Below are 13,365 nucleotides of genomic sequence, written 5' to 3'. Positions count from 1 at the left end.
CATCACAAGGAAGACAATTTGTAACTTTGTGTGTTGACAGATAGCAACTAAAGTTATTGTGGTGATCATTTTGCAAAGTATGCAAATGTTGATTCATCACGTTGTGTACCTGAAACTAACATAATGCTATATGTCAGTTATACTTCAGTAAGAATATCAATCAATAGTGCTATTCTTCTATATCACTACAAAGAAAACCAATACCCGTTCAGTTAATGCATTTCTTGCTTGAAGCTGTATCAGTCTTACAGATCCTCAGATATACTTCTGCTCCAACACACTGTTTTGGTCTGTTAGCTAATGGGATGGAGTTTATCTTAATTAAGAAAATGTCCTTTAACAATCTTTCTAATCACTAGTTTCCATTTAAACTGTCCCAGTACTGATACTAATAACCAGTAAGGAATTTTCCTTCTTATCATGACTCTAATCTGAAAATTGGAATAAAATTATTTTATTGGACTCATGACTACTTTCTAGCATATAATAAACAACAGAAATAAAAAAAATAGTGCCTAATGTTTAGTTTCTTTCTGGTATTTACCTTAAGATAAAATTGAGTTTGTTCTTTTCGTAATGGTCTAATGATTTCAGGTTTTAGAATATGGGTGTGAATTTTTTATGAGGAGCTTCAAAACCTATTTTTTTCCACTTTAAAAGAAAATTGATTTTATCAATGTTCTTGAATAAAAAATCTTGAAAATTAGAATATTATCTTAAGGGCCTTTAAATTTGTCATCAGATTAAAAATATATTAATTAGATTAATGATAAAAATCTTAAAATTTAGTTTATAAATACAAAGGCATTTTTACTAGTCTTTTTTTCTGATACATCTTTGATTTTTGCACTTTTTGTCATTAATGGCTTCCTTTACATTTTCCTGAAATTCAAATAGCTTTTTTTTTTAACATTTATAACAAATGGAACTTGTACCTCACTTTTATTTTAGTTAAGACAATTTACTCCAGTGATTCCCAAGCTTATATTTAAAGAGGGAAGATTTTTTTTTTTTTGGTCAGTTATTATAAATTATGATACAAATCTATAATTTTACATGTATACATATATATTCCCAGAATTTTCCATATATTCTGGAAGTATATGTGATAAAAATATCAATAATAGTTATCTTTATGCTATATATTTTTGAGCATATATATTACACATACACCACATTTTTATATATTTATGCACATGTATGTTTATGTGTATAAGATACATGTAACTTATGTATTCTTGTATATTTTCTGATTTTTTATGAGCAAAATAATTGTAATAACAGAAGCAATAAAGGTATTTAAAGTAATACTTAAAATAATACTCTTCTGGATTTTGATATTAGTATGTTTACTTATAGAGATTTTGGTTTTGTTTACTCTTTGAAGTGGTGATTCTAGGTTGAACCTCTCTTGTATTTCTTCCTTTCAACTCCCTTCTCACATGCAAAGATGTACATCGTTTTGGGCTTAAGGGTGGGTAGTATCAACGGTGATATTACAACCAACAAAACTCTGTTCAGAAGGAGTTTGCTATTAGTGCCTTCATTTAGTTTTACTCATATTTGCAAGAACCAGTTGCATCAGGACACGTATATAGGAGAAATGCAAGTCATAATACTAGGGCTGATGTATGTTACTACATTTCAGTGGAGAAAGTTCTGGTGTTTACAGCAAGTCTCTCCACTTAAACCCTTGCTTTCTGATACAGATGCACTGTATGTCTCTGAATATTCTCTTCCTCTTTCTTCTCCTATCTTTTAAGATTCAATTCTGTGCCTCTGGAATCCTAGTAAAATTCCAAACTTGTTAATCTACATTTTCTTATGGGGTAGTGTATCCACTCATATGAATGAATCTTATGTCGAGTGGAAGAATATCAATCTTAAGCAATCATAAACATATGTCCTCCATTCTCTCCAGATAGGGTTCTGGCAAAACTTAATTTTTAAATACAAATCAACTTTAATTCCTTAACATCAATGAATATGACCTTTAAATAATAATAAAATTTAATCTATATAGTTCATGACTAAATCTTTTCATATAATATTCTGTTATAATCCTTTGGATCTTATGTTGTCATTTTCTATGTATCCTAAGAGGAATGAGTATAAGATGACAATATTAATCTTGACATCACTGACTTAAGTTCTTTGTAATACGAAGCAGGATCAGAAGCCAAATGGGAGAAACTAGGAAACATAATGGGGGGGGGTGTTAAATCTTTACAAGTACCTCATATGATTCTTTTTCTAGTCAAGAATAGTAATACTTAAAATCTTACTTAAGTGATGATACATATTTTTGTAATGTTACATCTTGTACATTTTGTAATGTTATTAATATTATTAAATTCAAACTACTTACCTAGATGAAAATGGTTTTTCTGTATTTTCTTCACTAAGATAAACATTTGCTAAGATTATTATAAAGACCATAAACAATTACTCAGATAGCAAATATCCCTTTTATGGAATGAGACTGCCATATGAGTGCTTCAGCCTTTTCATTGTTGCCTTGCCTTCAAAACGAAGAAAAATTTTTTTGGTCTTTATCCTCTTTGATATTATGTATGTTTCTTTGTGATCTATATAGGACTTGACTTTCAAGAAAAGGTTTATAATATTGCAGCTCTGAACGTTTGAAATAATGGTCTTCTTAGTGTCTATTTAAGTGTATCCTTTTCTTATAATTACCAAAAGGCACTATGCCTCCCTTTATGTCCTATTGATTGACTAAAAGAAGGAAAACAGTTATATGATAGTCTCTATTATCACATAACATTTTCTCTACTATCATAACCTTTTGGTAGAAAGATACTCTTTGCTTTTACGAGTATAATCTATGAGAAAATTTCTTTTTGTCTACACAACTTATACATAATTTTTACAGACATACTTTACTTTGATGTCTTAAGATAAATGTATAGTGTCAATGTTTGGCTGTAACAAATACAATATAAGACAGTAGAAGCATTACCATAAATTTTCATTTAAGCAAAATAAATGATTGGTGATAGCAGAATAACCTCTTAAATTTTTAATTATAAACTTTGAGCTCTGAATATTATATGAGGAAAGGGAGATAGAATATTCTCATAAACATGTCAGCAAAATAATTGAAATGTCACTTGATTTATCTTAAAGTATTTTCCATTGTATGTTGGCATTCATTTTTTGCTTATGATAAATTATATTTACCAACTGCTACCTTGTTCTTTTTTAACCATAATTTTTAAAGAGCTATGCTATTCTTGAGCTTATTTTTCATAACATCAATATTTTTCTCATGTTGGGGCGCCTGGGTGGCTCAGTGGGTTAAGCTGCTGCCTTCGGCTCAGGTCATGATCCCAGGTCCTGGGTTCGAGCCCCGAGTCGGGCTTTCTGCTCAGCAGGGAGCCTGCTTCCTCCTCTCTCTCTGCCTGCCTCTCTGCCTGCTTGTGATTTCTCTCTGTCAAGTAAATAAATAAAATCTTAAAAAAAAAATATTTTTCTCATGTTGATATATACTCTTCTACACTATGAAATAAATGCTTTTGAATAATTGAAAATATTTTTAATTGTCTACTTTATAAACTCACAGGAAAGATACATATACATCTTTATATGTATGTTATCACTTTTGTGTTTGGGGTTTTTATTTTTTTAATTAAAGATTTTTATTTATTTATTTGACAGAGAGAGATCACAAGTAGGCAGAGAGGCAGGGAGAGAGAAAGGGGGAAGCAGGCTCCCTGCCAAACAGAGAGCCCAATGTGGGGCTCAATCCCAGGACCCTGAGATCATGACCTGAGCTGAAGGCAGAAGCTTAACCCACTGAGCCACCCAGGCACCTGTGTTTGGGGTTTTTAGAAAAAAATATTGATATGTTTTAGAACAAAGAAATCTGAAATTCAATTTGAAATAGTAATTTCAATTTATGTAAATCCAAATGATTTTATTATTTAAATTATATTATGTTGATAATTTAATGTTATATAGATCAGATGTTTTTTATTTACATTGCTTTTTAATCCACTAATAGTTGTAAAGGTATTATCCAGTTCACTTTCAAGTGTATCTTGGCCTTAGGGTGGTTTCATAAATATGAGAAAATAATAATGATAATAATATGGTTTTTATGTAATACTTTGTGCCAAACCTTATGATAAATTATATACATTTAATTACCATGTATCAAGTATAGAACAAGGAACCCCCAATTTTGCCTTTTTAAAGATGAAAATCTTGAAGCTCAGAAAAGTTCTATTATCTATCTGCACTCACATATGAAGTGGCAGAGTAGAGTTTTAAACCAGGCCAGTATGGCCTCGAAGTCCTTGTTTTTCTGTTTGTTTCTGTTATTTGTTTTTTGTTTTATGAAAAAAAAAAAACTGTATAAAGTCCTTGTTTTTAACCACTGCCGTATTTAGTAGAGTGCCAGGCCTGGCTCAGGGCACAGCCCTCATAAGGTCAAAAGCTAAATATTCAGCAATTTTATGAGCTGGTTGTTAAGCCACTAGCAATTTGAAATTAGCCATGGTAGGAATATTTATATCATAAAAAATCAGCAAATGCTACAAATTGGGGCTTGCTCCACATTTTCATCTCCTCCACCTGACAGTTTATTAGCATTCCATTGCCTTTACTGCCAAAGTCTTGTCAATATTTACCTATATATTAGGTTACAGATATAAATAACAGATGTAAATTTTTTATCATTTGCTGAGTACTGCATATGAACTGCCAGCCATCAAAAAATTTGCCATTAATAGTTCCTGAATTAAATATGTCATCTTTCATTGTGATATCTAAAATAATTTTTGTAGAGAAGAATGTATAAAATAATGAATTATCTCTTTTATTTTCAGTGATAGTGGAAAGTGGAAAGATAATTTCTTTTGTGGCTTATATTAATTCTGGATATTGTGACATTTATAGAAATATTGTAGGACTTATGAAACTACAGCCAAAAAGAGTGGTAAGTTTTAAACTTATGTATTCTCTTTAATCATAATTGAATCTAGCCTAATTATTGAACATTTTTTTGTCTCCTTTTGTGAAATTTCTGTTCAACATTTTTTACTATTTTTTGCTATTTCTTTTCTTTTTACTGAGTTGTAAGATTCGGGAATGTAAAATACATTGTATACTGAGTTTTAAGACAGGAATGACCAAAAAGCACATTTAGAGATGTTTAATATCTTTATTCCTTGGAGAAATGTAAATTAAAAGCACAACAAGTTACTACTTTAAGAATATCGGATTGGTTAAAATACACTTAACATATGACCCAGAAATTTTACTTTAGATATTTACTCAAAAGAAATAGAAATGTAATCTACGTGAATCTTCATAAACCAAAAACTGTAAGTAATCCAAATATCCATTGACAGTTAGATGGATAGAAGCATTATGATATATTCATACAAAGGAATGGCATACTTAATAAAGAGAACTAATGCATACAAGAATATAGATGAATCTCAAAGCATTATGCTTGGCTAAAACATCAAACCCAAAAGAGTGCAGTCTATTTGATTTCAGTTTTATGAAGTTCTAGGACAGGTAAAACACCAATGCAGTGATAGAAAAGTTAGAGCTAACCCTTCTTTTCATTGGCCAGGCAGTCTTCAGTGGCATTCAATTTAATATGTAAACTTAGTTGAATTCTGCCACACAAATTATATTCAGTATGAAGATTTGCCAGGGTGGCGATTCTTCAAGTTAGATATTGGCTTTTGACCCCAGGATGCTTAGTAAAGGCTTTCATCTCTTCCGAGTTAATGTCATCAACCTACTTCAAGAACTACACTTTTTTTTTTTTTAAATCTTACTGCTCTTCAACTCATCCCCGTTTCAAAGCTGTTGAGATTGCCATGAAAAGTTAATTTGGAGTTTCAACTTTTTCTTCAGAATCATGCATACTGAAACCTGGTAGGCCCTTTTCCACTGTTTGTAATTTGGACCTAAATTGCTAGTTCCCTGGTCAAACTCACTTTCCATGTTTCTTTTTTATTTAAACAAGAAAGTCTTGATGGAGTTCCATCTGTGGCCATTAATTCCATCAATTCTGGTCCTAGCCATCTGTGCTTATTTTCTTATTCTGTGTTAGTCCAACAAATGTGCTTTGCTTCTGGGGCTAATTTAAATAAATGGTAGCTCAGAAAACACCAAAACTAAGCTATATTTACAAAATGCTATCCTAGGACCTTGAAAAATGGAATGAGCTCAATGTTGCCTAAACACCTTAGTGGATTAAAAATTTAATTTGCAGATCACTAAATGACAGTACTAGTACTTTGAATTACCTTAGATATGCTGAAATTGTCTATCAATTTACTATTGTTCTAATATTTAAATACATGTGTACATAGCTTTTCTCTGACTTGAATGAAATTGTAATTTATTTTAAATACCATACACCAAAATGATTTCTGAACAGTGAATTTCTGATAATAATGGTACTTATCCATTGAATGGAAGTAGTTTCATTGAACATCAATTATCTATATCTCTTACAGAAAAAAATTCAAAAACTTGTTTGTATGGGTAGACTTAAGGAGAAAGAGTCCTTTGGTGAGATTAGTGTTCTTCTTCAAGTTCCTTTCACATGCACAGTGGTTACTGGAAAAGAGGTTGAGATGGCAATCATTGAAGATAAGGACCTATTTGGTAAATACATACATATCTTTCATACCATTTTTATTTGATGAGCTTTTGACAAGTGTGGATAAATTTCATAGAAAGATATCTAAGTGTAGGTGTATATATATGTTATTTACAAAAACAACATATCTATAGATAGTCCCCTTTAACACGTTATATTCTGATTTAATTGTGCTACATTAAGAATGTATTAACACTATTTCAAAACACTTTGATTTGAAATTAATAAAATCTCTAATTCCTGAGTTACCATTAATAGCATCGTTCCTTCCTTTTATGGAGTATCTTTTGGTTTTTCATATCTATAATTATTGCTTCTGTGTTTCTGGTTCAGGTCAAGAGTGTGCTATCTTCTAAGGTACAATTTAGATCAAGTGTATATGAAGAATCATGGCTTGTAGCATTTAAGCCTTTACCTGAAGTTCTAGCATTCTAGTAGTATTAAAAGAATAATGTTTGGTTACCCATGTTTGGTCCTCCAAAAGTTATACTCAAATGAGAAATGCCAGTGAGTGTGAAGGATAAATGAATAGGGTTTAATACATGATGACATAACAGCATATTAAAGAAAAATATAGTTTTTTATATAATGAAACTAAGAATAGCAAACATCAGATCAAGGATAAAAGAGGAAAAACTCATGGAATTGAAAATGGGTGAGAAATTTCCTTCAAATAAACTCAATTAGAAACATTCCCAGGGTGCCTGGGTGGCTCAGTTGGTTAAGTGTTTGCCTTTGGCTCAGGTCATGATCCCAGGGTCCTGGGATTGAGCCCCATGTTGGGCTTCCTGCTCAGCACGGGAGTCTGCTTATCCCTCTCCCTTTCCCTCTGCCCCTGCTCCGGTGTTCTCGCTTTCTCTTTCACTCACTCTCTCGAATAAATAAATAAGATCTTTAAAAACAAAAAGAAACATTCCCATTATTATCCATGTATGATTGACTGAATTCCCTTATCTTGAATTTCAAGCTTTTTATGTTTTTTAAAGAATATGTACTCTCTACCAGTTTGTGATTTCACTTAACTCATATATCCATTTTTATCCATGATTTCACAACTCATATATCCATTTTTTAAAAGTTATAAATTTGAAATAGCATTGACTAATTTTCTTTGTTTCTGTGACATTCAAATACAAACCCCTCCCAAAGGTAAACATCATTTAAAAATAAATACCAATTACCTATTTAAATTACAATACTCTCCCTTGATATAGGCTAGGTTTTTCTTTTAGTGTACTAATTACATTAACTGGTGCAAAGTAAATACATTGTGGACTGTTTTATGTAAATCAACATTTCACACATGAAAGTACTTCCTTTAAGCATGTATTAGAATCTTCTTTGCTGTTTGGCAACCTAAAATTAAAATAGATAGCTTAGTATAAGCTTTAGTTGTGTTTTGTATGTGTGCTGTCCGTACTTAAAATTTCTTTCTACATTTTATTCATTTGAGACTGATGTCTTAAAGCTACTGATGCATTGTGTGCCTAATTAAATATTTTAAACAGAAATGTTCTTAAGGATTACATTTTGTTTTGCCACAACTTACAAGAAAATAAAATATTTTACAGTTGACCCTTGAACAACATGGGTTTGAACTGTGTGGGTCCACTTATATATGGAGTTTTTCAATAAATACATTACAGTACTAAAAATATATTTTCTCATTCTTATGATTTTCTTAATAACCTTTTCTTTCCCATAGCTTACTTTATTGTAAGAATACAGTATAAAATATATATGACATACTAAATCTGTGTTAACTGACTGCTGACTATCAGTAGTTTAGTTTGGAGAAGTCAAAAGTTATACCTGGATTTTTGACTGCTTAGGAGTTGGTGGCCCAGTCCTCTGCTCTTTAGGGTCAACTGTATTTAATTTCAGAGTCTTTCTTTTTCCTTAAGGTTTTACGTACTTATTTGAAAGAGAGAGAGCGTGCTCAAGTTGGAGGGGGAGGGGTTGAGGGAGAAAGAGAGAATCAGACTCTCCACTGACTGCAGAGTCCAACACAGGGCTCAATCTCAAGACCCTGTGATAGTGACCTGAGCCAAATTCAGGAGTCAATCACTCAACTGAATGAGCCACCCACCTGCCCCTAATTTCAGAGATTTTTTATTTCTACATTCTAATTGTTTTACATTTTATTCCAAAAAAATAGCTAAATAATTTTAATGAGAAATGTAATGGTTAATTTTACTGAAAGAATCATCTTCACACATGAACAATGTTCTTTATTTCTGCATTTTCATGGTACTTCATTTTGTTTCCATCTGTTCTACTCTTTATTATCTGAAATATGAATCCATCTCTGTAAAATGGCACAGGGAAGGACTTAAGAGAAAGTAAAATGTGCCTAAATAATGTCAAGTATATGTCATCTTGCAATCAAGATAATATTGTTATTAGCTGGTGTATTTAATTGGTGTTAGGAATAATTGTTTATATTTGAGGTGGCCCATTAAAAAATAACAAAAACTAATAAAACCAATGTGCTCCAACAGAATTCTCACCCATAGCGGATTAGATTGCCTACACTTTCTAATTTATCAAAAGTTGTTAAATATACTATTTCTTTTTAGAATTGTGTGATTTCTTTGTTCATTTAGGTTGTTAACTTTTCGAAAATTGCAAATAACGTTTGCAATCTGTGTTCATGCTTTTCAGACATAACCTTGAACATCTAAATAAAAATGAGTGTAGAATTATTATTAAGTTTAAGCAAATATAAGTATAATCTCTTTTATATAATGCCATTGGGAATATAGTTTATCAGATTATTATTTTTGTGAAGGTAATGTATTTTTACCCAGATCCAGAACTTATACCTCAAGTCATTTAGACTAAAATTATGAATACCAACAATTATAATTTTACTGATATCTGAAATTCTTATCCTACCATTAAATTAAGTGTATTACTTTTGTAATGATAAAGAATTGCTTTTAATATTAAAAAATGAATTACCACTGTTTTTAATTATATCTCAATTCAACCATCCATGTTTGAAAAAATAAGAGATAGCTATGTATTTAAATTGTCTTTCTCAAAAGGGAAATTTCAATTGCAAGGTGACATTGCTACAAACTATCTGAAAGTTTCTATTTGTTTTTAAACAGAATGTCCAAAGACTTTTATCTCTAATAATGATTCTCTTAATCAAAAGCTTAGGAAACTAGATTTTTTACTATAGATAGGTCTTTTAGACATTTTAGAAGTAATGAATACATTCTTATCCAGAAGATCTACTTCCAAGTACATCAGTATTTCTCCTTCTTGCTGAGACAGGTTATAACCAGGTGTCTCCTTGGTAACAACATTAATCAGAAGAGCCTAAACTCTTGAACGATTTGCCAGAGTAAATATGCTTCCCTTTTCTTTGTATTTTGGTTTGGTTTATGATAAAATTTTGATATGAAAATATATCTCCAAGTAAAAAACAAGGTATGATACTTAAAAGTATTTTTTCTTCTTATGAATCTTTTTTTGCTTATTACTAATAATATTGAAAGAAAAAAATGCTAATTAATTTGAGTAAAATTTGTGTTTTAATTTAGGCTTTTATGGACATAGTTTTGAGTGAAAAAGTTATATTTCATATAACTTCCTCTGTAAATTATTTTATTCCATTAGGTATTTTATAAATATATTGAAGAACTGTTTTGTTAATGATAAAACCAGCCAAATATTTTGGACATCTTGCAGACCTTTAAAAATAGATCTTAGAGATGCCTCGAAGGTTCGGTCAGTGAAGAATCTGCCTTCTTCATATGCTCAGATCATATTCCCAGGGTCCTGGGATCCAGTCCTCTTCTGGCTCCTTGCTCAGCAGGGAGGCAGCTTCACTCTCTGCCACTCCCCCTGCTTGTGCTCTCTCTTTTTTTCTGACAAATAAATAAATAAAATATTTTACAAAATAAAAAAAATAAAAGTAGTTCTTACTTGAGGAAATTATCTTATGAAATATCACAAAAGATCATGAAATAATAATGTATCTTATTTCGATTGATGGAGTTCCATTTTCCTCAGTCTTCAATGCCATACATTGGAATTTGGAGCCTAGTAGGTAACATTCCTTTTATTTGCTTGAATTCTAAAGCAAATAAGAACAGGACAAAGGAACATAGTAGAAGGGAGGTCAAAATAGTACTACATTGTTGATATAAACTGGAGAATGTGGTCTATATCTGCAGACTAGAGTCCTAATCCTGAATCCCCAAATTCACCTGGATTACCTACAGTCATTGGTATTGCTACACCACCGAATGTCTCTTCATGCAGGAGATGGTGTAGGGCTTTCCAGTAAAGATATGGAGAAACAGGAAGAAATATCCTTCTTGGTAGACAAGCTGGATCCCAAGGGGAGGCGGAAAGGAAATGTTAGAACTCAGTATCTCAATCTTTGCTCCAGGCTAGGAATGATTGACATGGCAGAAAGAGGCCATAAATGTATAAATTTTTCAGTATCCTGCATCCTGAAGAAATCAGCAGTACTGTATTTCCTCTAATACTTTGTAGGAATCCCCACATCCACTGGGCTATTGTATTGGCCACTAGAACCCACCATTTCATTGCATTCTACTGTAGACATACATACTCCTGGAGTTTACAGAAGTTGTAGTACTACCAAATCCTATCAAGTCTCCCTCCTAAATACCTCTTAAATTTCTTTCCTCATCTTTATATCCAATGCCATATCTTAGTTCATAATTTAATCATCTTTTACTGAGATTTCCAGGAACCACTTAATTAGTCTCCCTGTCTCTGGCTTTTATCATTTCTAATCCATTATTCATACAGTCCCTAATTAAACTTACTACAGTGCAAATCTGTTAGTTCCCCCCCCACTTGAACCCTTTTATTGACTCCCCTCATCTATAGCAGGGCTTCTTAAAGTCTTCATCATGGAACACATAAATATTGTAATATTTTAAAGAAATTCAGGGTCAATATAGTAAGATACTTTCATCTCTTGATCTAAGTCATGACCTGTCAGACTCTCTGCATTTCAATCCCTTTTAGCTGCATCAGGACTGAGGAGATCTGTATCTCTGTACATTTTAACCCTTTTGTTACATACACATTGATTGAAAAGCTCTGAGTTCTATAGAAAAGTTAAAAGTTCTCAAGACAACTTAAGATCCATTGCAATATGGGCTCTGCCAAACTACTTGTTTCTTCATTCTAATTGCCTAAATGTCCAGCAGTATCAAATTAAGTATAATTTCCGGGAAATATTGTTTTATGCTTCTAAGCCCTTTGTCTATTCTATTGCATTTCTCTGAAATGGATTTTTTTTCCTTAACCATCTGGAAAACCATTATTTTTTTCAGCTGGAAAACCATTATTTATACCTCCAAATTCCAAATATGTGTTCCCAGGAAAGTTTTCCTTATAAACAGACCTCTTGCTACACATACTGCAGTATTTTATGTCTCCACCTCTTTTCTTAACAAACTTTGAAGTCAAAAGACAAATCTTCAGAGTCCATAGTCTCTCATGGTTCACCTCCCCTTCCAATTTCCCTCAACTCCCTTCTCCTCTCCATCTCCCCTTGTCCTCCATTCTATTTGTTATGCTCCACAAGTAAGTGAAACCATGTGATAATTGACTCTCTCTGCTTGACTTATTTCACTCAGCATAATCTCTTCCAGTCCCATCCATGTTGCTACAAAAGTTGGGTATTCATCCTTTCTGATGGAGGCATAATACTCCATAGTGTCTATGGACCACATCTTCCTTATCCATTCGTCCGTTGAAGGGCATCTTGGTTCTTTCCACAGTTTGGCGACCATGGCCATTGCTGCTATAAACATTGGGGTACAGATGGCCCTTCTTTTCACTACATCTGTATCTTTGGGGCAAATACCCAGTAGTGCAATTGCAGGGTCATAGGGAAGCTCTATTTTTAATTTCTTGAGGAATCTCCACACTGTTCTCCAAAGTGGCTGCACCAACTTGCATTCCCACCAACAGTGTAAGAGGGTTCCCCTTTCTCCACATCCTCTCCAGCACACGTTGTTTCCCGTCTTGCTAATTTTGGCCATTCTAACTGGTGTAAGGTGGTATCTCAATGTGGTTTTAATTTGAATCTCCCTGATGGCTAGTGATGATGAACATTTTTTCATGTGCCTGTTAGCCATTTGTATGTCTTCATTGGAGAAGTCTCTGTTCATATCTTCTGCCCATTTTTTGATATGATTATCTGTTTTGGGTGTGTTGAGTTTGAGAAGTTCTTTATGGATCCTGGATATCAACCTTTTGTCTGTACTGTCATTTGCAAATATTTTCTCCCATTCCGTGGGGGAGCCAGGTGGTGGGTATTAAGGAGGGCACGTATTGCATGGAGCACTGGGTGTGGTGCAAAAACAATGAATTCTGTTACGCTGAAAAGAAATTAAAAAAAAAAAAGACAATCTTCACAATAAATGCTCAGTAGGTAGCAGGACATTACAGTGTTCTCCTTTGTAAAGTTGTACTGATGACTTTAGATTATGTTGACCCTTTAACACATTGACACTGATTTAAAATACATAATGAATTCTTTACTGAATATCATTCTTTCATTGTTTTTACATAGTCTTTTTTAGAACTAGTACTACACAATTTCCAGTTCAATCCCTGTTTATTTCTTATCCTGCTAATTGGATTATAAATTTCTTTAGGTCAAGGAATATGCCATTGTTAATCTTAATATCCTGTAACACCTAGATTCTTTC

General features: G+C 32.4%; 1 protein-coding gene across 1 annotated transcript in view; it reads left to right on the top strand.

The window, feature by feature from the left end:
• The window catches only part of CNBD1 (cyclic nucleotide binding domain containing 1), a 472,936-nt gene that overhangs the window by 354,298 nt on the left and 105,273 nt on the right, over nucleotides 1–13,365 (top strand). The window contains exons 9-10 of the mRNA XM_047728365.1: nucleotides 4,851–4,960; nucleotides 6,504–6,654. Coding sequence (XP_047584321.1) covers nucleotides 4,851–4,960; nucleotides 6,504–6,654 — 261 coding nt within the window. The remainder of the gene's footprint in view (nucleotides 1–4,850; nucleotides 4,961–6,503; nucleotides 6,655–13,365) is intronic.

Source organism: Lutra lutra, chromosome 4 (assembly GCF_902655055.1).
Source record: "Lutra lutra chromosome 4, mLutLut1.2, whole genome shotgun sequence".
NCBI lineage: Eukaryota > Metazoa > Chordata > Mammalia > Carnivora > Mustelidae > Lutra > Lutra lutra.
This window is presented reverse-complemented; position numbering and strand designations above follow the sequence as displayed.